Raw genomic sequence first — 22,465 nt, 5'->3', positions numbered from 1 at the left:
GCGGACTTAATGTACTTGACCTCGGCTGCGAAGCTCCGTCGGCCTGGTCCCCGAATGGGAGCCAGCGCTTTTACTTGATCTCCCCTGTAGCTTTACTTGGAGAACCTTGCATTGTCGATTATATTTTATCTGCCCACTGTCCTTCTGGATGAATCTTGCTCCAAATATCATTATTTTCATGGTCTATCATATTATTTTAAGATCGCATCTTTAAACCAGCATTATAATCAATTATGAATCTCACGGCCGCATTGAGGGTACAGCGGGCTTGCGTTGCTCGTCGCAGCATCTATCTTCCCCGGAGGACGACGCAATGGCGCAGCTATTCTTCTGCTGTATCTGACGATACACTTCCCTTGAAAGGTATACGAGTTTTGGATATGACACGAGTTTTGGCTGGTGTGAGTAGTAGGCTTGTCGTCTCCAACAGCGCCGGGTTGGAGATGTAACTAACATTCCCCCGCAGCCATACTGTACCCAGATTTTGGGTGATTTAGGGTATGTTCTACTTCGACATCTGACAATTACTATCAAGGCAGTGGGGGATCTGACCGGGATGATACCATATAGAGCGGATGTTATTAAAGTCGAACACCCCGTGCGCGGTGATGATACTCGAGCGTGGGGTCCCCCGTACGCCACATACACGGATGGGTCCGAAGGTCCAGGAGAGAGTGCCTACTATCTTGGAGTATGTTATGCGGCCTGCTACTGCCATACCTCCAAGAGCACAACTGACCATTGTGAATAGGTAAATCGCAACAAGAAATCAATTGGTCTGTCTTTCGCTCACAAGTCCGGTGTTGATATTCTACACCGGCTGGCGAAGGAATGTGACGTCCTCGTCGAGAACTACCTTCCTGGTAGCCTTAAGAAATATAATATGGATTATGAGACCCTGCGCTCCATCAATCCTAAACTTATCTACGCCAGCATCACCGGATACGGACAGACTGGGCCATACAGTAACCGTGCGGGGTACGATGTCATGGTTGAAGCGGAGATGGGTCTGATGCACATCACGGGTAGTAGGGAGGGGGAACCGGTGAAGGTAGGCGTTGCTGTGACCGATTTGACGACTGGTCTGTATACATCGAATGCCATTATGGCCGCCTTGCTTGCACGGGCGAGAACTGGTAAAGGACAGCATATCGATGCGTGTCTGAGCGACTGTCAGGTTGCGACCTTGGCGAACATTGCCAGCTCCGCTCTGATCAGTGGTAAGAAGGATTCGGGAAGATGGGGAACCGCACACCGTAAGTGGCCTTGTACCATGAACTGGAAGACTAGCTACTGACTGTCTGTTAGCGTCCATTGTGCCTTACCGAAGCTACAAGACGCTCGATGGCGATATTCTCTTCGGGGGCGGGAACGATAGACTGTTCGGTGTGTTGTGCGACCGACTTGGACATCCGGAATGGAAGACCGATCCCCGATTTGTTACCAACAGTGATCGAGTAAAGCATCGTACGGATATTGATGGTTTGATTGAGGAAACTGTCAAGCAAAAAACCACACAAGAGTGGCTTGAGATCTTGGAGGGCAGCGGCATGCCCTATGCCGCAGTTAATGATATTCAGGGAACGTTGAACCACTCCCACGGTATGTTATACATCCAACATAAACCGACTCCGTGATTATATCAATTCGCTGATAATGTATTATGTAGTCCAAGCACGAGGCATGGTTGCAGAGGTTGACCATCCAGCTTGCGGTCCCATCAAGTTGGTGAATACACCCATCAAGTATTCCCACGCAACCCCTGGCATCCGGACACCGCCCCCAACCCTGGGGCAACATACGGACGAGATATTGGGGGAGGTACTGGAGTATGGCAAGGACGATATTGCTCGGCTGAAGAAGGATGGCGTAGTAGCATAGACTATATCATACAGGAGCTCTGCTCCTCCGACTTCGCTGGTGGATTGCTCTAGACTGCGTTGAAGAGCCGGTGGTGCGGAAGGTCACGCATCTGCAGGAATAATCCCTACATGGTTAGCTTTTCGTGCGACTACCGGCTCATCCGCGCTGAAGAGTCCCGGATATCATAGAGAGATAGCTAGAAGAGATAACCTCAAGCCAGCCATGCACATTGGACAGTTTTTTGCTGGCAGTTACACAATCAAAGGAGCATCATTGCTTTTTGACAATGAAAGGCGGTTCTGTCAAGGGCGCGGGGGATGGATTCCTGACGATCACGTGATGGTATATAAATCTGGGTCCGTTCATGATGACTTCTCTTGTCGCACTCCGATAACAGTGAGGATTCAGGTGCAGTGTCCAGAGCAAGTCTACTAAGACGACTGAGCAACTGTGCACATCGACCCGGCTTGGGGATATGTCACCGCACAATGGAGCTCCTTCCTCCCAGGCGTCTATAGAAACAGCGCCTTCATCAGCCCACGGAACACTTCATACCACTACCACCACTTCTGGCTCACCCCCTTCGGATTCCTCGGGCAGCATCAGCATTGGCTCCTCCCTGGGATTGCCTCCCTCCTTACCCGGACGGCCGCCGAGCGTACCCTCAAAGAGGGTGGAGATCCCCCGGCTCTCTGCAGCTACTACCGAGTTACTGGCGCGGGTCACCGGGAACCTCAAAGGACCGCAGCAGAGAAATGATAATGATAGATTTGTTACATGGAACCCATCAACAGTGACTCGGACGTTCGAAAGCCAGAATAGCATTTCCACAATGGGGAAAATGAGGGCCTCTTCTACAATTATTGAGTTGCCTACGGCGCCGTTCGTGTATTCGAACACTGTGGCGCCACCAGCGGTTCCTCAGCCTGCCTCCCCAGCGCCTCAAGGAAATACAAAAGACATAGTAAAGCCTACAAATCTACCCAACCTCGCCCCAAAACCGCCCAGCACAACACCAATTGACGCAGTATCAAGACATTCGGGGTCTCCAGTCCCGGTCAATGTCGACCTAAAACCCACAAGTTCAACGCCCGTCGATGCAGTACCACGGCAGTCGGCGTCTCCAATTCCAGTCAATATCGCTCCAAAACCAAGCACAACACCTGTCGGTGCGGTTTTAGCACCAACACAATTGACTGCACCCACATCAGCAGAACTCACAGCTGAGATTAAAATTGCCCCTAAACCAAACGGGACATTGTCGAATGGCGCAGCACCAGCATCAACACCTTTGCCTACACCACAGGAGCCACGGCCAGCAGCAAAGCCCAAGAGACCACAAACCGCAGCTGGCTCGCGCCAGCGAAAGGGTGCGGCAAATGGTAACAAGCGCGGCAAGAAGCGCAAACGAAATAATGATAGTGATGGAGAAGATATCATAAGGGCCGGTGACTCCAGTAGTGACGAATCAGATGTTGCACCAACAGCGACGCAAACAAAATCTGGCCGCTTGGTCAACCGGCCTTCGTTATATGTACCTGCACCATCGGCTCCTGCGGTAGCCAAGGAGGTAAGCAACTCGGCGGACGCGTCTGATTATGCAGCCGTCGCACGAAAGCGTAAACGTATTCACCGCCGAGGAAAAGATGCGATCATCACTTGCTTGCATTGCCAGAGGGGTCATAGCCCATTGAGCAACTCGATCGTTTTCTGTGACGAGTGCAATGCTGCATGGCATCAGTTGTGTCACGATCCGCCTATTGGCGCAGACGTTGTTGCGGTCAAGGAGAAAGAATGGTTCTGTCGGGAATGCCGGCCTGTCCAAATTTCTGTCATTCAGCCAACAGTTGTGCGAAGCAATCCTGACCTCACATCCGGGCCATTAGTCCCTAATTATCCTCCACTATCAATCCCCAAAGGCGAGGTGGGTGCAGCGGAATTCTCGGCTGATGAGCGACGAGGCTTCCTGTCGGGTCTTTCGCATGCAACCCTCGTTGAGCTCCTGATGACTATCTCGGACAACAATCCGATCTTGCCGATGTTTCCTGAGAATATGAGGGATCTCCAGTCTTCCAAGTTCGCGTTTCGATTGCCAATTTCCGATGCCCCGACTCCGTCGACATCGGTGTCGGGTAATGCTTCGACAAGCAATGGTACAAGGGATTCCACGTCTGCGTCTACTGAAGTAAACAAACACAATGAGGACTCTGTACCCGAAGCTACATCTTCCTTGTCTGCTCGAAGGCGGTATGAGGAGATCTCTGATGACGACTCGGAATATGAATTCCAGGAGCACCGGTTGTATCCACGTGCTGGGAACGGATTCCGGCTATCACTTAATGTGGATGACATGGATATCATGCGCGAAGACCCTGCTTGTCCTACCTTCAGCTATTCGCTACACGGACCTGCGCAGGTACGCGCGCAGCTGAACGAAATGGTTCCAGTGTGGGGAACATGACACCAGCGTCAACTTCCCTTATACTTACGTTCACCTCTGAGTCTACACTTGACATTGAGCACTTGACGTCTTAGATTCTTTAGATCATCCTCATCACTTATGTGGTCTAGCGAATTATAGATATCTGAAGCGCGTGAAGCTTTGGGTCAGCAATACAATACACTATCTGCTGTGCAACCTTCAATACGCCAAAGATGACGCCTCCCGATAACTCGCCGCTACACGAAGTCAAACGCAGATTTCGGACACAATGAACATGGAGAAGCCTTTAGTTGGCCACCAACTACGAGCTCTCTGCTAGCCTTGGCTGGCGGGTCCCAGACGATGCCTGCAACACCATGGCGCGGTCTCGACACGTTACAACCAGTGTCATCCACGTCATAGAACAGCAGGATATCTGCACGACTTCCCTGGTTCAAGGCCAAGGCCTCGTATGACGAAAGTCCGATTGCTGCGCGTGCTCTGGTTGACACGCATTCGTACAATAGCTGGGCATTCGCCTTGGTCCTGGCTTGATACACACCCACTCCTAGACACGCCAACGACAGGGGGTCTTCAGAGCCCCAGGGAGTAAAAGCGTTGCCAAGATTGTTGATTCCAATCACCGTGTCCAAACCATACTTGTTGATCATCTCCAAGACCTGCAATGTACCCCGTGGCCGATCATGGCTTTTCGAAGATGGTGGAGAGGCCATGTACATATCGCTCGTCGGTAGCCCAACAAAGCTAACGGGAAGGTCATTATCCCGGATCTCTTGTGCAAGAAGGACCCATTCTTCATCACTGAACAGCGTCAGTCGCGTGCAGTGCCCCAGCATGACCCGCTTATCCGTTGACTGCGATGTCCACCCCCTCTCCTTCAGCGTGCGCAAAACAAACCATACCAGTGCCTCCTTCCCGGTGTCGAGGTTATAGTCGAGATGGAAGTCCACATGCTTTCTGCACTCCAGGGCACGCTCAATCGCCCATATAATGTTTTCTTTCGATGCATCGATCGACGACTCGACGTAGGGTGTTGTCCCGATGACATCCACCTGCGGCTGTTGCACCGCTTCTTCCATGAGCCGACGGTTATGGTTCCCATACTCACCCGAGAATATCGGGTCCTGCGCAAATGACACTATTTGCACTGCACATGCCTCTTTCCACTCATCCTTGAGAGCGATACCAGCTTCAAGACAAGTGAGGTTTACAGTATGATCTACCTCCACGAATGCCCTCATCGCCGTGACCCCTGCCGAGACAGATCCGGCAAGCAGCCATTCTCCGCGTCTCAGGAGATCCTCCCGCGTAAACTGCTGCTTCGCTTTCGTGGTAAAGGATAGCGCTTCAGCGAACGAGCCGGTAGAGGGAAGAAGATGTGCATATTCGGGAGAGTTGTGGATGAATGCTTTATCGAGATGGATATGTGGGTGTGTCAGAGCTCGGAGGGCGAGTGGTGCGGTCTGGTTCAATTCAGCATTGGGGTGCGGGGTGATGGATGTGATGATGCTGTGCGGAGAATCATGGGGGCGCGAGATGGCAATGTCCCAGGTTGAGTCTCTGCCGGGGAGTCGGACATTCTGAATGCGCTTGACGGGTGTAAGAGTAGGCGGAGGCATTTTTGGTATATTATATTATATTGTGTTAAATGTTATGAGTGATAGAAAGTGGTGTTTCGGGTGACAGCAGTCTATGGCGGAGCTCGCCGCACTTTGTATGTATCCCCCGATCATGGGTCGCTCATCGGCTGTTCATGTCACAGCCGACGGCAACGTAGAAATAAGAGTAAATCTGGGCCTTTCAATCTCTTAAATCAAAGTTCAAGGATAAGAATTGAGTCAAATGCACTATGCATGTCTTACACAACCTTAACTCGACAGCCATGAGCTGAACTGAACTGAACTGAGTTGAACTGAACCACTCCATCAGCAGCCCCACATCTCACAATCATCTGGCCGGAGCTTCTTTCTCCTCATTCCCTCTTCCCCAAGCTCCGACTGTCAATATCTCCAATTGACACCCTATACCCCAGACCAGAAGTCCACACTCAATCCTCCTCCACAACCGCACCCAGTAAGACAGTCACTTATCACAACCCCCCCTATCTAAGCGCCGACAATTCCTAACCAACCAATCACAGACCTCAACCCACCACAGAAGCCACAAAACACCACCACTCACCACTCACCACCACAACCACTGCTATACACAACACCACAACCCCCTACCATGCCCCCAACCACACCTAAACCATCACCCAACCATCCCTAATACTCCCTCCCCAAAATGGCCACTCCAAAACTCATCCACACCCACCCCCTCCAACCCACCACCAGCAATTCCAACACAAACCCCCCTCTAACCATCGACCTCCTCCTCACAACCCTCACCCGCACCATCCTGCACCCCATCCCATCCTACATCCTCCTCCTATGCCTCCGCGCCCAAGCAACCCCTTACACCTCCCTCCCCTTCATTATCGCCATCATCTACTCCGCCCTCCTCACCCTCATTTACATCCTCAGCACACTCAACCACCAATTAGCTTACGGGGCCCCGCGCACCGTCGACCTCTCCAATGAAGTGGTGGTCGTGACGGGCGGGGCGAGCGGGTTGGGATTACTCATTGCGAGGATATATGCGCTTCGGGGCGCCTCTGTAGCGGTTTTGGATGTTCGGGGGATATCGGATGAGGAGGTCGAGGAGATGGGGTTGGGGGGGTGTTATGTTTGTGATGTTTCGGATAGGGGGGCTTTGGAGGGTGTGGTGGGGAGGGTTGGGGAGGAGGTATGTATCTTTTATTTTTTTTTTTTGTTTCTTTCTTTTCCATACTTTCTACTTTTGATATCTATATATATATATGGTGGGAGGGAGGGAGTGTCTGGTATTTTAATTGATTGATGACTGATGGCTAACTAACTTGATGTGATGGGGTAGTTGGGCACTCCTACCATTTTGATCCATTGCGCAGCTGCAAGAATCAACGGTCTACCCTTGCAACAGCTCTCTCCCGAGGCTTTCCAGAAAACTATCAACACCAATCTACTCGCCGCCGTTCATGCCTATCAGGTTTTCTTGCCGTATATGCTGGCTGCGCCGGACGGTGGGACCATTGTAACGGTGAGTTCGGTGCTCGGGCAACTGTGTGCGGCTGGTTTGGCGGATTACTCTGCTAGTAAGGCTGGGTTGAGCGCGTTGCATCGCTCGCTCGAGGCCGAACTTCGACAATCTGGGGACGATGCGAAAGTCAAAATGGTTTTGGTGGAGCCGGGCCAGATCTCAACGCCGCTGTTTGAATCCGTCCAGACGCCCAACCGGTTCTTTGCCCCCGTTTTGGAGCCAGTCCAGGTCGCGCAGGCTATTGTCTCGGCTGTCGACAGCGGCAGGGGTGGCGTGATAAGGTTGCCCGCATTTGCCATGCTGGTGAACTGGTATGCGGTGTTGCCGGCGAGCGTGCAGCGGTTGGCGCGGTACCTGAGCGGGATCGATAGCGCGGTAGCACAGGCGTCGTCCAAACCCGGCAGGGCTGATTCGTCCAGCCAGCAGTTGCAGACTGAGTTGGATCACGTGAAAGAGGACTGACGACGAAGCTGAACAACAGCTGCAATAAGAATATACCCCAACTGTATCATGTCCATGCAATGTATATATACTTGAGACACAATTTAATTGGTCTCTGAGCGCAGCCGTTCCGCACGATCATCCAGATGGACGTCCCGGGCAGAGCATTTATTGCTCCTTGGCCAGGATCATCTTCTCGCGCTCGCTCTGTCTCTTGGGCAGGTTCTCCTTCTTGGTGTGCTTGCGCACGTTCTCCTCGCGTCTCTTGATCGCCATCAGCTCCTCCCGCTTGATCTCGCGCGCCTTCTTGATCGGCTTCGGCACGTGACGCTGGCGACGGATTCTGCGGATTTCCGGCATGTGCGAGTATCTCTGGATCAAGGCCTGGTCGTACTCGAGCTTGGCCCGTTGACGAGCGCTCTTTACTCCGCTGCGGTCGGATGCGTTTGCGCGCCAAAGGCGGATGTTGCCGTCGTCGGAGCCGGACAAGACGTACTTGTTGTCGGGGGTGAACTTGGCGGAGAAAACACTGTAGAACATAGTCAGCATTATGATTCTTGGAGAAGGGAAGCGGAAGTAGATACATACCGTTGCATACGCTGGGTGTGGTAGATGTCGCGAGAGTGGCCCGTGGATCTGTTCCACAAGCGGATCGTCCGATCGTAAGAGGCAGTGACAAGTTCCTGACCGGTGGGACTGAAGTCCACATCCATCACAGCAGCGACGTGGTCCTTGAGCACGTTCAATGCGCGATCCATCTTGCGCATGTCGAACATGTAGACGTTGTGATCTTCGTTGGCAACGGCAAAGTTGAACGCTTCCATGGGGTTCCACGAGATCGCGTTCGACGCCAGGCGGAGAACCATCTTGTGAAGAGGGGACGATGTCCGGAGGTCGTACATGATAATCGAACGGTCAATACCGGTAGAACCAAGGATGGAGGTCTCCGTCTGGTTGAAAGCGATGGAGGTGATGGTGTCCACGTTGGTGGGCCAGTGAAGAGTCTGGGACGGAGTAGAGGAAGGACGGGAGAGATCGTAGATAGAGATCTGAGAGGAGGATGCGGCAAAGTAGGGCAGGTCCCGATGGTGCGTGAGGCAGGTGAAAGCGCCCTGGCCCAGGTAGGTTGCTAGCGGTGGTGCTTCGGGTGCCGAGTTGTACGGGTCGAAAAGCTTGACGGTCTTGTCGCTCGCGCAAGAAAGCAACTTCCGATCGGGGGTCCAACACACACCCTTGACGATGTTGTCGTGTGCCTGGGTGTTCCAGATCTCTCCCTGGGTGGTCAAATCCCACACCTTGACTACACCATCACCGCTACCACTGGCGAACCGTTCCAGAGAGCCTGGGTCCTTGGCCATAGTATACACACCGTCCACATGGCCTTCGCCCATCTGGCCCAAGAAGGGCGCAGCGAACAGGCGCTCTAACTTGGTAGCATTGAGAGCACGGGTGTATTCACGAGCCCGCTCGAATGGATGCTGCGCCGGGTCGAGGTTTCGGGGCTGTCGAACGACAGCGGTTCCCGGAGCCTGTTGCGAGGAAGTGGGACGAGAAAGAGCTTTGATTTTCTGAGAGGTCTATTAGTACCTATCCAAAAGACTATGAAGCAATTTAGATTGACTTACCATGGCGTCCGGTGGTTTTCTCTGCAAAGGAAGCTGGAGGAAAGAAAACTAAAACTATATCGGACATAAAATTTCCAGGCGCTTTTTTTCTACTGGGCGGGTACCGCCGTTTCTGGTTGGCTCGCCAAGCCGCGGGCGGTGAGGGCGGCAGCTGCAGCTCCAACCGCCAGTGACGATAGCCAAACCTGTAAGCTTCCTGTCCTGCCATCATCCTCTATACCTCATCATCTCATCTCTCATCGTGTCTAGGGCCTTCCAGCTTTGTGCATTACCTGTCACTCCGTTGGCAGATTGATAACTACCCGCAATCCCTCCAGATTTCCTCCGCCGCCCCTCACAGCCCCGATCTAGTCATGGCACCCTCTTCGACGACCGCTGGGCGGATAGACGAAGCCCGGGGTCTCGTGAAGAGCGACCCTTCCAAGGCCGAGAGCATCCTCAAGGAAATTCTCGCGCAAGGTCCCGGTTCGTCTGAGGCCTCATCGCGCGATTATGAGAATGCCCTGGTGTTGCTGGGAGAGCTCTACCGGGACCAGAAGAAGCCCCACGAGATTGCCGAACTCATCAAGACCAGCCGCGATTCTTTCTCTTCATTCGCCAAGGCAAAGACGGCTAAGCTGGGTATGTTGGGTCGACCGGTTAATGTATTTTGCATGGCTACTAACAACCCGTCCTCTGATAGTCCGCCAGCTGCTCGACCTATTCAGCGAGATCCCGAACACCCTCGATATCCAAGTCTCCGTCATCCAATCATGCATTGAGTGGGCCATCGCTGAGCGGAGGTCCTTCCTTCGTCAGAACCTCCAGACTCGCCTTGTTGCCATCTACATGCAGAAACAGACCTACTACGATGCGCTCACCCTCATCAACTCCCTCCTCCGCGAGCTAAAGCGCCTGGATGACAAGCTCATGCTGGTTGAGGTGCAGCTGCTGGAGTCGCGGGTTTACCATGCATTGGGCAACCAGGCCAAGGCACGTGCTGCTTTGACGGCAGCCCGGACATCGGCCGCCTCCGTCTACACGCCGCCGAACCTGCAGGCCGGTCTGGATATGCAAAGTGGTATGCTACACGCCGAGGACAAGGATTTCAACACGTCATTCTCCTATTTCATTGAGGCTCTGGAAGGGTACAGCTCCCTTGATGAGGGAGAGAAGGCCACTGCGGCCCTCCAATATATGCTGCTATGCAAGATCATGTTGAACCTGGTGGACGATGTGACGAATTTGCTGGGATCGAAGCAGGCTCAGAAGTATGCCAGCCCGCGACTCGAGGCCATGAAGGCTGTGGCGCGTGCTCATGCCAACCGGTCCCTAGAGGAGTACGAGAAGGCGCTCTCAGACTACCGGTTCGAGCTGGGCAGTGATACATTCATCCGCAACCACCTCCGCAGACTGTACGATGCCATGTTGGAGCAGAACCTGATCAAGGTTATTGAACCTTTCAGCCGGGTCGAGCTGGACCACATCGCCAAGATGGTTGGGCTGGACACGCAGCAGGTGGAGCGGAAGCTCTCCCAGATGATCCTGGACAAGGTGATTATCGGAGTGCTCGACCAGGGGGCTGGATGCCTGATTGTCTACGATGAGACGGAGCGTGATCAGGCATACGATGCTGCATTGGACACGATTGAGAAGTTGAGCAATGTGGTGGAAGAGTTGTACACTAATCAAGCATCGCTGCTGGAGTAAGTAAGAAAAGGCAGATGGTGCGTGGGGGGGAGGTGATTATTGAGTTAATGGCTTGGAAATGAAACAGCATTACTACAAATGAATATATGAGGATTGTTGATCCTATAACTAGAGAAAAGTAATTATAGAGTGTAGTTTGATGTGGTTACTGGTCCATCCCAAAGAGGAATAGCGCGACCGCGGCAAAAGAATCGCGAAAGCAAGTGACTGACTTGCTTCTGTTCGTCCGCCCAGCAACTACACGCCCATCTCTCCGGCCCTGCGCGGTCTGTCTCATCGCCCCAAGGATCTCCATCCTCCAATTCGCGGATCTTCCCTTGCGGCCTCACCGTCTCATCACGGACCAACCATGAATGCTCCGATTCCACCCAACTACGGCCGTGGGTTCCCCCCACAAGCCGCCCAACGCTCCCCTGCCACGCCTCGTCGCGGTCCTTCAGGTCCTGGTGAGCCTCCACCCTGTAACCCAATCAAACCCCGGCGGAACTTTTTCTTCTTTTAACTCCTTCTTCTCCCTCATATAGCTGCTGCGATGCCTGTCCCCATGCCTCAGCACGCCGTTCCCCCTCAATACATCCCTCCCCAGCGCAACATGCAGCCTCCCAATGACGCCGCCCTGCGTCGCAGCCGCAAACCCACCGACAAGAACATCCCCGACGGCATTGAGGAAGTAATCATTGGCGAAGGCGTGCAGCAGTACAAGAGCCTCCGCGACCTGGAGAAGCGCCTCGATGCAGCCATTGTCCGTAAGCGCCTGGACATCCAGGACTCCATCAGCAAGACTGTCAAGAAGTACCGCACGATGCGCATTTGGATCTCCAACACTGTCGAAAACCAACCCTGGCAGACTGCCAACGGTGCCGCCCCGGGAAGCAACCCCGGCTCCGGACGGTACAAGGTGCGCATCGAGGGACGTCTTCTAGACGACGACAGCGACCCGACCGCCCCGGAGGATAGTGACGACGAAGCTACCGAGCCGACGGACAACGGCGACGCAATGGAGCAAGATGGGCCTAACGCCAATGCTACGATCAAGAAGTCGTCCAACAAGCGCTCCAAGCAGCGTTTCTCGCACTTCTTCAAATCCATCACTGTCGACTTCGACAAGTCCTCCCCCGCCAGCCCGGAGGAAGTCAAGCCAATCACCTGGACCAAGCCGCAATTACCCCCTAACACCGTCACCCTGCCACCCACGGCAGACTTCGACTCGATGCAGTTCACCCGCGCGTCACAGGAGAACCTGAACGTGACATTCAGTCTCGTGCGCGACGAGACACCAGAACGGTACAAGCTCAGCAAAGAGCTAGCAGAAGTACTAGACGTGGAGGAAGAAACACGAAGCGGCATTGTGCTCGGCATCTGGGACTACATCCGCGCCATGGGCCTACAAGAAGACGAAGAGAAGCGACTCGTCCGCTGTGACCATCGTCTCCGATCGGTACCTTGACCTCACCTCCCCCTTCCATATGAATCCAAAACCAAACTAACTCAACCCAACCACACAGATCTTCGGCCGCGATCAAATGTTCTTCCCTCAAATCCCCGAAAGCATCGGCCCACACACCAGCCCCATCGACCCCATCCACCTCCCCTACACCATCCGCGTCGACGAAGACTACCACAAGGACCCGACCCCCACCGTCTACGACATCCAAGTCGCCCTGGAAGACCCTCTCCGCTCCAAGATGCTCGCCCTCACCCAGAACCCGCAATACACGGCATCCATGCGCCAGATCGCCACGCTAGACGACCAGGTCGCCCTCATCGTGCAGGCCCTGACGCACTCCCGCGCCCGTCACTCCTTCTACACGGCTCTCAGCAAGGATCCCGCGACTTTCGTCCGCCGCTGGATCAACTCCCAGCGCAGAGACCTGGAGACTATCCTTGGAGAGGCGACACGTGGTGGTGGCGAAGATGCAAGTGGTCCTGAGTTCCGTCGTGGTGGTACAGATGGCGTTTGGGATACGACTGTGGCGAGGGAAGCGGTGCGGTATATGCTTGCGAAGCCGGAGGCGGCGATGGGGAGGTGATTCTTAACTAGGTAGTTTACTCGTTAGGATTGGTTGCTTGTGGAGATGTGGTACTATTAAGTTAGTGATGTGTGACTGGTGTATTATCTGATCAGCGAAGAAAATAACTCTTTACGAACGATACTAGTTTAGTTAGTCGGTTGAGTTGGGCTTGTTTGTTTGATGGGGGCGCTTTCGTGGTGTTTTTTGTCTTTGGTTGGTTTTGATTCCGGGATGGATGCTTTCTTTTTCGGCTTTTTTTTAGTTCCCTTGTCATCTATAATGTATTGCTTGATTGAAATACAGATCTTATCTGTGGCTGTAGTACTAGATATATATATTTGAGATTAGTATGAAGATCATAGTAGTATGGACTCTCATAGGCCCATAATGATGTATGGTTGTATATCATCTTGTAGTAGTATGGTTATATGCCGTTACTCGTTTCATTTATATTTCTGATACTGTACTGTACTGAGATCTAAGCAAGATAGCGACTGCACAAGAAAACAAAACAAAAACAGATTAAAATGAGCAAACCCATTCTCCTAACCAGATCAACTCCTTGTCGAAAGACATGAATGCATGGATTCCGAATCAACTATCTTTCCCGTAACATAACATCGCGTTATATGATAATATATCCTCTGATGCTTGGAAGCCGGTCTTGCTGACCTATCTGGTCGGCTGTGGTAGGGGTAGATATCCAAGTCAACAAGCTGTGAGACATGTCCTCGCGAGCCACAAGGCTGTCCATAGTAGGACTGATGGTATGATGAGGGTGTTGTTCCTCTTTGGTGGTTTGTTACTGCTGTTGCTGCTGCTTTATTGGAGCACGTAACAAAAGCAAATTAGGATGACAACTGGACCTTCCTCTTCCTCAATTCCTCGAGCCCCGAGTCGACAGCCGAAGCGACTTTCTCGTCAGTAACTCCATCGAGGAAAGGACTACCCTCCTCCTGTTCCAGCTTGGAGGCCGCTTCCAGGACGACCTTCTGCGTGATTTCCTCCTTCAGGTTGCTGATTTGCTCCTCCTTGGAGGGCTTACCGGCCGGTCCGGACTTCTCAGCGGGCCCGCGGAACCGCTTCAAGACGGTCTCGACCATCTTCGAGAACCAGAAGTAGTTCAAGAAGTTGAGGACCACGTTTGAGATCACGTAAGTCAGAACCAGCCAGGTGGGGACGCCGCCGGCGGTAAAGGAGGCGTACTTGGCCATTTCACTGCCGCTGCCTCCGCGGACTTGGAAGACTTGAGAGGTGATATCGACGGGCTCGAGGGGAGTAGCAGCTGCAGTGGCATCCCAAGTCTGTTTCAAGGCGTACCACATGTCCCGATAGACGGCGACGGACTGGTAGGTGCCCCAAAGGAGACGGCAGCTGAAGAAGGTGAAGAGAAGCATCATGCCATTGTACCACTGCAGGTTGCTGCCGGTCATGTTGACCTTGTCGAGGAACCAGTGGATATTGAGGAAGGGGCTGGAGAGCTCATATAGGATGAAGACAGGGGAGTAGAAGTTCACGAATGGTCTCTGTAATGATAGCACAAGTCAAATGATTAGCTTATTGACGCATACCGTAAATCTGGAATAGGTTACAACTCACAAATCCGAAACTAAACACCCACAGGGCGCTAATGCCATGGAAAAGCATTCCGATCCCAAAGAGCTTAACGTAGATCGTGCTCACGATCAGATCGTAGACAAAGTATCCGGCAGCGAAGGCGGACACCAGTCCACAGGCTCCAGTGTATCCATAGACACGTTCAGGAGTGTTCATAGACGCCCGGTCTTCATCGACAAACATGACCCAAAGGGCCATGCCATTAATAAAGGTGCTCTGCACCAGCGAGACGACATGAACATCCCAGTTGAGCTTGGTCCGGGGATTGAGTTTCGGGTAGTGACGGGGAAACAACACCGGAGACAGAACGGGGGACAATATAAAGTGGATAAAGAGGTAGCCGGCAAAAGCAATAACGACTTCGTGAGCATGCTCCGTCAGAGCCGGAACGTTGTAATAAAGCGCCCAAGGCTCGACGAAATCCCGCAGCCATGCTGGCGGGGGTGGAAACGGATCCAACATGCCGGTTGACCGCTCCTCCGACCAAGCGGAGAGAACTTAGGATGAGAGAAAATCGGAAAATTAACCACTCTTGCAGAGGGGAGATAGGGGAGCAGGAGAACAAGAACCAGGAGGAGAGGGCAGTAAGAGGGCGGAGACTAGTGAGGTTAGTTGGTCTAGAAACTAGCCATGGTGGAGACCGGAGACGTTGGAGTTTACCGACCGAAAGGAGAGAAGTACGTAGTAGTAAATGAGGAGTGGCCAGGGGCAGCAGGCACGGAGGATCTATTTATCTCTCGCCGTCGGGCCAGCCAAGGACGGCAACCGATGCAGGCATGCACGCATCCAGGATGAAGCGAGTAGCGACAGTTGATGCAGCAAGGACCGAGGAGCCAACCTCTTTAAACACAAAAAAGCGCCGTGAGAAACAAATCCGTTGGGGATTCGGCGCTGACTCAGCCGCGGTGCATGACCGTTGGCCATGTGACTCGTTGCTTCTTTTGATCTCCATCTTCTACAGGCAACAACTACGAACAAACATCTACAGAAGAAATTAATTCAATCTTGGTTTTCCCTCAAATCAGCATATCAAGTCCATTATTAACTTCCACTCGCTGAAAAAGAAACATAGGTACATCATGCATAAACAGTCGTAAGAAACATAGGAGAATACAAAAGAAAGTAATCCGTATCCAACCCCTTTTCGGATCCATGGCCGACACACCAATGATCCTAATCTATACAGCACTCAGCTCAGCCAAATGCTCGGATGATTTGTTTCAGGAGAGCTTCCATAATATGCTGCTTGCTCTCATCCCTTCATTACCAGGGTCATGCAGCAGAGTCGGGAGGAGTCCTCGTGCGCTTAGAGCTTCATGCCGCGGCACTCGTGACCTCGGGTCCAATACCACTATCGCTGTGCTGTCCGTAGACCACCATCTTCAAGGCCTCCTCATCCAGCTCCAACGCCTCGTCCGGCTCATCTGCCTTGGGCGTCTGAGCGTCCTCCCCATCGGAGTCCTCCGGTTCGTCCGCGACTGAATGCAGCCCTGTGGAGCTAGCGGCACTTACCCGCCGATTGGCGGAGACATGGCTACTGGTACCATAGATCATGCTATCCGCGTATGTTCCTGTGTAACTGGTTCGTCGCTCCGTGCCTGCGTCACTCTCTTCCCCATCCTCCTCAGGAAAGACCTCGTTTTCTTTATTGGCAACGGAGCTTCGGCCTCCCCAAGATGCCTTCCGCTGAGAGACGTTGGACCTGACGGAATGGCTCCGCTTCAGACTGGCAAACCCACTGGCGCTACTCACCTGCCTATCCCCTGCACCGCGATTGCCCGTAACGTTGCTCAGACTGAAGATACGCCGTTCCTTGCTGGTGGTAGATGGTGCGACAGATCCCGCCTGGGACCCATTCGTTCCTCGCCTTCTCAGCGCTAGCCCAACGCTACTGCCGAGGATGCTACGGGCATCTTTGGCGGTGCTGGCATTGCTGGCAACACTAGGCCCGCGGGCGCGAGATCCGCGCTTCTTTACGCCGTTCGGGCGACTCAAGAGAACACTGCGAGCGTGGTCGAGAACGCCTTCCAGGATTCGTTTTTCGAGATGGTCTGCACGATCCTCCATAACTTGCATTTCTTCATGACGAAGCTCGAGTGCCATCTCCAAGCCAGCGACTTCCTTGCTGAGCTTGGTGGTCTGCTTAGCAAGGTCATCCTTTTCAGATTTCAGAGTCTGGATGATGTGCAGTAGAGAATCCTTCTCCTCCTTCAGGGTCAAGATTTCTGCCTCCACCTGCTCGCGCTGGGCGTTGCGCCTCTCCAATGCAATCGCTGCTTCCTCGGCCTCCCTGCGTCTCCGCTCGTTGTCTTCAGCCACCATGGCGGTCTGGGCGGCAAACATCTCGTTCATCCGACGGGAGGTGTCCATGATATCCTTGTGCATCTCGTCCAACTTCATCATCTGCGTAACTGATTGATCATTGTTGGTCGCATGGTCAATGAGGACATCAAGCTTATCATGCACCGGCCCAGTAGAGTTAGTGGCGTGGTCCAGAAGCTCGCTCAGTTTCTCGTAGACCTGACCATTGGTACTCGTAGTATGGGTCAGAAGTTCGTCGAGCTTTTGATGTACTTGGTCATTCGTAACGCGTTCGACGAGAGTATTCAGGGTCTCTTGGACCTGGCTGCTTTTAGCACGATCGAGGAGGTCATTGAGCTTTTCCTGAACATGAGTATCATCATATTTCTCGGGCTCAGGCGGTGGCAAAGCAGGGAGTAGAGGGGTAATGGCGGAGGGAATTGTAGAAAGGTCCATCTTGAGGTCCTGCGCCGATCTCTGGGAGTGGTCGTAGTGCTGTCCGACAATGGAAAGGATCTCTTGAATGGACTCAAGCACCTGAGGATGGAACTCGTGTAGCTGACTTTCGACACGATCAGTTGCAGCTGCTGCGCGCTCGAGATCCGAACGAGCCTGCTCCTGTTGAGTCTTGACTTCGTTGTGCATCTCTTCCATCTTGTTGTAGGATACATCGACCTTTTCAAAGAAGGTTTGCGCATCTGTGCACATGCGCTCACAAGCCTCGTTAACGCTGTTGCCCATAGATCCAATGACAAGCCTGATGTCTTCGGCCAGAGCCTTGGTATTGGTAACAGCCTCAAGATGCGCATTATCACGTTCTGCGCTCTCAGAGAACTTGGAGTCGATAGCAGTCTGGATAGATGACTGGACCTCGTCATACTTGGCCACGATCTCACCCAGTTTTTCGTCAATCTTCGAGCCCAGTTCGACGATAATGGCGGCTCGGGTCTCGTCATGCTTGACCATCGCAGCAGCATCACGCTCTTCCTTCTCTAGCTTGGTCGCATCCTGTTCGCCCCGGGCGCGCTCGAATTCGCGGTTGATCAGCTCCGTGAGTTCGTTGACATTCTCAACTGTCGTGAAGCTTTCGGCAGACGCTGCCAGGCCTTCAAGTAGCTGCTTGAGCTCACTGAGCCCCTCATTGCTACCATCCAGCTTGCTCTTCAGCTCGTCTCCGAGCCCCTCTACGACAGCCCGAGCTTCCTCGATCTTTTCAGCAAGCCCGGCGTGCTCAACCTTTCGAGCATCAAAGGCTTGTCCCGTCATCTCGTTGTCAGCATCAACCTTCTCGCGGAACTCAGTAACAAGTGCCGTAAGATCTTGAATATCGGTCTTGGTCGGCAACGTCTCAATGTCGGGAAGCTTGAGCTCTTCGACCTGCGTCTTTACTTCAAAGATCATGGCTTCCACGGTCTGCAGGTCCGCCTTGACCAACTTTTCGGCATCGTTCTCCTCCGTTCCCTTGCCCTTCAGTTCGTCAAGAGCGATCCACATGTCTTTCATCAGGGTCTCCAAAGTACCAATTTCAGACTTTGTGGGGCCGTCCGATTCGAATCGAGTGCGAAGTTCAGACATGGCTTCTTTAGTTTCCTTGACGATACCTTCAAGGTTTGAAAGCTGCTCCGCTCTTGCGATCTCGTCAGGGGCAGGGAACGTCATCTCATCAAGCTGTGCCTTTGTGTTGCGCAGCAAGGTTTCAATGGCGTCTGTATCCTCCTTCTTGGCTGTCGCCTCATCTGCAGGCTGATCACGAGCGACGATGCCTGTTACTGAGCTCTGAAGTTCGTGTAGTCCAAGGAGGACTTCATCGAGGTGCTCTTTCTTCAGCATGTCTTCAGGAGCCTCCGCAGCGCGGGGAGCTGACTCAATTGCCTCTACTTTGACTTGAAGTTGGGTGATAAGGGCCTTCAGACCTTCGATATCGTTGCTGCTGGTGGAATCGACGGGTGGAGTGTCACCTGCAAGCATCAGTTCACCTCCACGAGTCGTTTCAACTTCCTCGCTCTCTTTCTGAGCTTGCCTCAGCATCTCAACATCTGCCTTCAGACTGCCAAGCCCTGATTTCAGCTCATCCAGCAGCTCCGAATAGTCGAACTCCACGTTCTTTTCCATGAGTTTTGCAAGGTCTTCCCGAATGGTGCCAACACCATCGTTCAAGGCTTCGATTACTTCACCATTAGTGAAGTTGTCGCTTTCGACAGCCTCTCTGGGCTGGCTTTGCTCGCCCTTGAAGCTGTCGAATCTTTCATGCAGCGCAGCAATAATCTCATCCTTGTCAGTCTTGGGCTCCGTAGGTTCCGCATGGACCAAGGTCATGTTCATTGAGTGACGGAGTTCCTCGAATTCTTGTTTGATAATGTTCGTGATGTCGTCGACATTCGTAGGCTTGTGCTGCTCAGACATCTCCCGGATTGCTCCAAGGATTGCATCACTGTCTATGCCCTTGTGTTGCTCGGACATATCGCGTACAACAGCAAGCACATCATCATTGTTGGCTGCCTTGAATTGATCTGACATTTCACGAATTGCTGCAAGAATCTCCTCGGTATTTGTGCTGTTCTGCTTTTCGGAAATTTCATGGATGGCAGCAAGAATCTCCTCGCTGTTCGTACCGCTTTGCTTCTCGGACATCTCACGGATGGCAGAGAGAATCTCATCACTGTTCGTGTTGTTCTGCTTCTCGGAGATTTCACGGAGGGCAGTAAGAATTTCATCGCTCGGCGCATCGGGTTTCTGTTCGAACGCTGCCGCAACTGCGGCAAGGATTGCATCATTGTTGGCAGACTTGTGCTCCTCCAATTGTTCACGAAGAGCTGCAAGCATATCCTCTCCAGGAGTACCCGCCTGCTTCTCCGACAGCTCGCGGATAGCCGCAAGAACATCATCGTTTTGCGAAGACTTTTGCTGTTCGGAGATGTCGCGGATGGCGTCGAGAATTTCGTCCTTCTCACTCGGTGCGTTGTTGCGAATTAACAAGGAGCTCATGGTCTGTCGCAGATGCTCGAATTCCTTCTCCATAGCGTCAAGAAGTTCTGGGGTATCCGGGTTACCGCGGGGCGCATTAGACATGGCGGTCTCAGTGATCGTCTTCTCCATGTCAGCCTGCAAAAGGCGGAACCCTTCCTTGACAGTGTCCATGATCTCATGCTTCCCGGAAGCTTCAGCTGCAGTTGAGGCGTAGCCTTCCACTTCCTGTCGCACGACAGCAATGCCATCTTTGATAGCGTTAAGCAGCTGCTCAGAGCTCTCTTCGCTGGCAGAGAAATGCTGGCCCATTTCCCCTTTTATGCCGTCCAGCTGCTCCTGAACACGTTCCAGCATCTGCTCGCCGACGCTTTGGTTCGCCTCATTGGCTTCCGCCAGACCAGCCGCGATAGCCTCCATAAGATCATCTCTGTTGAGTTCGATCTCTCTCGTGATTGAGTTCTGGCTTTCCATGCCTTCTGCGATGGCGTGCAGAATCTCATCACGGGACACAGTAGGTTGAACATTGGTGCTGACGACTGACTGCTGCGCAATGAATGCTTCATTTATTACGTTGGCAACGTCGTCCTTTGTGATGTGAGGGTGTTCGATGGCTTTGGTCGCTCCGAAATGCGCTTCTAGTCCTTCTGAGAGAGCACTCAAAATCTCATCACGACCAAGACCAGAGTCCAGTGTATCTCTTGTGAGAGCACTCTGGGACGTAACAGAGTGTGTGACGGCTTCTAAGATCTCATCGCGCATGCCATCAAGGTGTTCGCGCTCCACGCCTCGAGGTGCCGGAGGTTCAAAACCGGCAAGGCATTCGTGAATTGTTTGCACGATCTCTTCTTTTGTAATGTTGGGTGGTTGCGCGAAGCTCTGCATTCCAGCCTGGACAGCCGCCAAGACTTGGTCATAAGTAACGGCATCCTCGTGCTGCGGCCTATACTCTCTAAGCCCTTCTGACAAACACTCCAGGATCTCGTCTCGTTCCAAGCCGAAGTTTTGCAACTCGATCTCAGGCTTATATGTCTCCCAGGCTTCCCTAACGGTCTCTAGGATCTCTTCCTTTTCCATATTGACACCGTGGGGCTCGGGACGGAACTGAGACAAGTCAAGCTCATCTAGAGCCCTCTTGACGACAGAGTAGAGTTCGTTGCCATTCATGGCGGCTCTGAATTCCGAGATGGATGAAGAGTGGTGCCTACTCTCATCCATAATCGATGCGAGTTGGTCTCTAAGCTCGTGCAGGCTATTTTCGACGATACCAGCCAGTTCTTCGTGAGTGGGCCGATCCGGCCTATCTTCTATGGCGCGGGAAGTCCCGACTCCTTCGATTTGGCGAGCCAGATTCCTTCCCATTCCTAGAACTTCTCCTCGTAGTTCTCGTACAAGAGCTTTGACCTCGTTCGTCATGCCACCTCCTTCAATGACACTAGTCTTTACTCTTTTCATGATCGCTAGCATCTCGTCTGCCATTTCGGGATCGGCGGGCACCAAAGAGCGTTCCGCGGGCCGGACGTTGTGGGTTTCTATATCGGGAGAGTATGCATGTTCGTCGTCCAGCGACCTTGTTCCGGAACCATCTGGCTCTCCCTGCGGAGGGACGCTGTCGGCGCCGGCCCAAGCCTGAGAGCGTACCAAAGCCTTGTTTCCCGGGTCGTCCTTCACATGCTCGAGAATCTCTTCAAGCATCCTTGTGATCGTCTCGTCATTTGATGCTTCGTGGGTTTCGGAGACAGGCCTGGCTTTAATCTCCTCAACCATTTCTATAAGCTTGTCTTGACCTTCCTTCGTCCCCATCTCCCGGAGGACCTTCTCTAGTAATGCGATGCTGGCGGAACCATCGGAGATAGGCGTAGGAGATCCACACAATTCGCGCTCCATTGCTGCGGCAAATGGATTAGGGCTTGACATTCGTGGTGCTGAATAGCTCTTCTTCGAGCTCGGAGAACTATCCGATTCCCTGTTGTTAATACCGTTTTCAGAACCCAGGAGAGTACTGAAGTCCCACCTTGTGGCAGCATCAGAATCAAGGAACTTTGCGGCTAGGCTGGAGGACAAGTCACGAAGGCTCTTGCGAATATCCTCATCTCGGGCATTAGTCGCAGCTTTGAGACTGACCAGGTCCGTGGCATTGTCTCTACTTCGCCGGCTTAGTTGAACCATTTCGCGCTGAAGGTTACTCGCAATATCTGTGAGGCTGAGTATCTGGGTAGACAACGATTCGAAGGTGTGATTGTCGGGGCGCCTAGGCCCAATAAACGGGTCTGCATCGTTACTTTTTGGTTTCGATGGCTCGACGCTCTCGGTAGGCAGCTGCATGTTCTGCAAAGCTAACATCGTCGCCGACGGAGGTGTGCTTTCGCCTAAGATTGGCCTCGAAAGGT

At 52.9% G+C, this 22,465-nt stretch overlaps 8 protein-coding genes across 8 annotated transcripts; 4 read left to right on the top strand and 4 right to left on the bottom strand.

Moving 5' to 3' along the window:
- Positions 1–233: 233 nt before the first annotated feature.
- Positions 234–2,189, top strand: BO83DRAFT_421169 (CaiB/BaiF CoA transferase family protein; the record flags this gene model as incomplete). The annotated part of the gene is made up of 5 exons (XM_025534974.1): positions 234–401; positions 467–691; positions 752–1,256; positions 1,309–1,602; positions 1,670–2,189. 5 exons carry the CDS (start codon positions 234–236, stop codon positions 1,879–1,881), a joined length of 1,404 nt encoding a protein of 467 aa, XP_025382941.1. The 3' UTR covers positions 1,882–2,189.
- On the top strand, positions 1,989–4,433 carry BO83DRAFT_162751 (PHD finger domain protein). Its single transcript, XM_025526330.1, has one exon. The coding sequence runs from the start codon at positions 2,339–2,341 to the stop codon at positions 4,322–4,324; it is 1,986 nt and encodes a 661-aa protein (XP_025382940.1). The 5' UTR covers positions 1,989–2,338; the 3' UTR covers positions 4,325–4,433.
- Positions 4,415–6,144, bottom strand: BO83DRAFT_382810 (putative zinc metallopeptidase). The gene has a single exon (XM_025532315.1). It carries the CDS (start codon positions 5,923–5,925, stop codon positions 4,543–4,545), a length of 1,383 nt encoding a protein of 460 aa, XP_025382939.1. The 5' UTR covers positions 5,926–6,144; the 3' UTR covers positions 4,415–4,542.
- Positions 6,145–7,888, top strand: BO83DRAFT_371239 (short-chain dehydrogenase/reductase family protein; the record flags this gene model as incomplete). The annotated part of the gene is made up of 3 exons (XM_025529928.1): positions 6,145–6,379; positions 6,447–7,093; positions 7,244–7,888. The coding sequence occupies exons 2-3, from the start codon at positions 6,593–6,595 to the stop codon at positions 7,886–7,888; spliced, it is 1,146 nt and encodes a 381-aa protein (XP_025382938.1). The 5' UTR covers positions 6,145–6,379; positions 6,447–6,592.
- Positions 7,889–7,961: 73 nt separating this feature from the next.
- Positions 7,962–9,526, bottom strand: BO83DRAFT_162712 (rRNA-processing protein SOF1). Its single transcript, XM_025526329.1, has 3 exons — positions 9,493–9,526; positions 8,456–9,435; positions 7,962–8,396 (listed from the first exon to the last, which is right to left on the bottom strand). The coding sequence occupies exons 1-3, from the start codon at positions 9,493–9,495 to the stop codon at positions 8,036–8,038; spliced, it is 1,344 nt and encodes a 447-aa protein (XP_025382937.1). The 5' UTR covers positions 9,496–9,526; the 3' UTR covers positions 7,962–8,035.
- Positions 9,527–9,700: 174 nt separating this feature from the next.
- On the top strand, positions 9,701–13,501 carry BO83DRAFT_421165 (SWI-SNF complex subunit). The gene is made up of 5 exons (XM_025534973.1): positions 9,701–10,113; positions 10,175–11,177; positions 11,416–11,627; positions 11,706–12,619; positions 12,687–13,501. The coding sequence occupies exons 1-5, from the start codon at positions 9,846–9,848 to the stop codon at positions 13,209–13,211; spliced, it is 2,922 nt and encodes a 973-aa protein (XP_025382936.1). The 5' UTR covers positions 9,701–9,845; the 3' UTR covers positions 13,212–13,501.
- Positions 13,502–13,617: 116 nt separating this feature from the next.
- On the bottom strand, positions 13,618–15,590 carry BO83DRAFT_382805 (TLC domain-containing protein). The gene is made up of 3 exons (XM_025532314.1): positions 15,475–15,590; positions 14,793–15,409; positions 13,618–14,719 (listed from the first exon to the last, which is right to left on the bottom strand). Exons 2-3 carry the CDS (start codon positions 15,270–15,272, stop codon positions 14,042–14,044), a joined length of 1,158 nt encoding a protein of 385 aa, XP_025382935.1. The 5' UTR covers positions 15,273–15,409; positions 15,475–15,590; the 3' UTR covers positions 13,618–14,041.
- A 255-nt stretch (positions 15,591–15,845) lies between these two features.
- On the bottom strand, positions 15,846–22,322 carry BO83DRAFT_382803 (uncharacterized protein). The gene has a single exon (XM_025532313.1). The coding sequence runs from the start codon at positions 21,960–21,962 to the stop codon at positions 16,125–16,127; it is 5,838 nt and encodes a 1,945-aa protein (XP_025382934.1). The 5' UTR covers positions 21,963–22,322; the 3' UTR covers positions 15,846–16,124.
- Positions 22,323–22,465: the final 143 nt, after the last annotated feature.

Source organism: Aspergillus eucalypticola (genome assembly GCF_003184535.1).
Source record: "Aspergillus eucalypticola CBS 122712 chromosome Unknown BO83scaffold_38, whole genome shotgun sequence".
Lineage (NCBI taxonomy): Eukaryota > Fungi > Ascomycota > Eurotiomycetes > Eurotiales > Aspergillaceae > Aspergillus > Aspergillus eucalypticola.
The sequence above is the reverse complement of the archived record's forward strand: the minus strand, read 5'-3'. Positions and strand labels throughout refer to the sequence as shown.

Coding starts and splice junctions, on each gene's coding strand:
- BO83DRAFT_162751 (XM_025526330.1), top strand. CDS start 2,339: ATGTCACCGCACAATGGAGCTCCTTCCTCCCAGGCGTCTATAGAAACA.
- BO83DRAFT_382810 (XM_025532315.1), bottom strand. CDS start 5,925: ATGCCTCCGCCTACTCTTACACCCGTCAAGCGCATTCAGAATGTCCGA.
- BO83DRAFT_162712 (XM_025526329.1), bottom strand. Junction 8,397..8,455: donor CACACCCAGCGTATGCAACG/GTATGTATCTAC, acceptor TATGTTCTACAG/TGTTTTCTCCGCCAAGTTCA.
- BO83DRAFT_421165 (XM_025534973.1), top strand. CDS start 9,846: ATGGCACCCTCTTCGACGACCGCTGGGCGGATAGACGAAGCCCGGGGT. Junction 10,114..10,174: donor GGCAAAGACGGCTAAGCTGG/GTATGTTGGGTC, acceptor GTCCTCTGATAG/TCCGCCAGCTGCTCGACCTA. Junction 11,628..11,705: donor TCGCGGTCCTTCAGGTCCTG/GTGAGCCTCCAC, acceptor TCCCTCATATAG/CTGCTGCGATGCCTGTCCCC.
- BO83DRAFT_382805 (XM_025532314.1), bottom strand. CDS start 15,272: ATGTTGGATCCGTTTCCACCCCCGCCAGCATGGCTGCGGGATTTCGTC. Junction 14,720..14,792: donor GGGTGTTTAGTTTCGGATTT/GTGAGTTGTAAC, acceptor CTATCATTACAG/AGACCATTCGTGAACTTCTA.
- BO83DRAFT_382803 (XM_025532313.1), bottom strand. CDS start 21,962: ATGGAGCGCGAATTGTGTGGATCTCCTACGCCTATCTCCGATGGTTCC.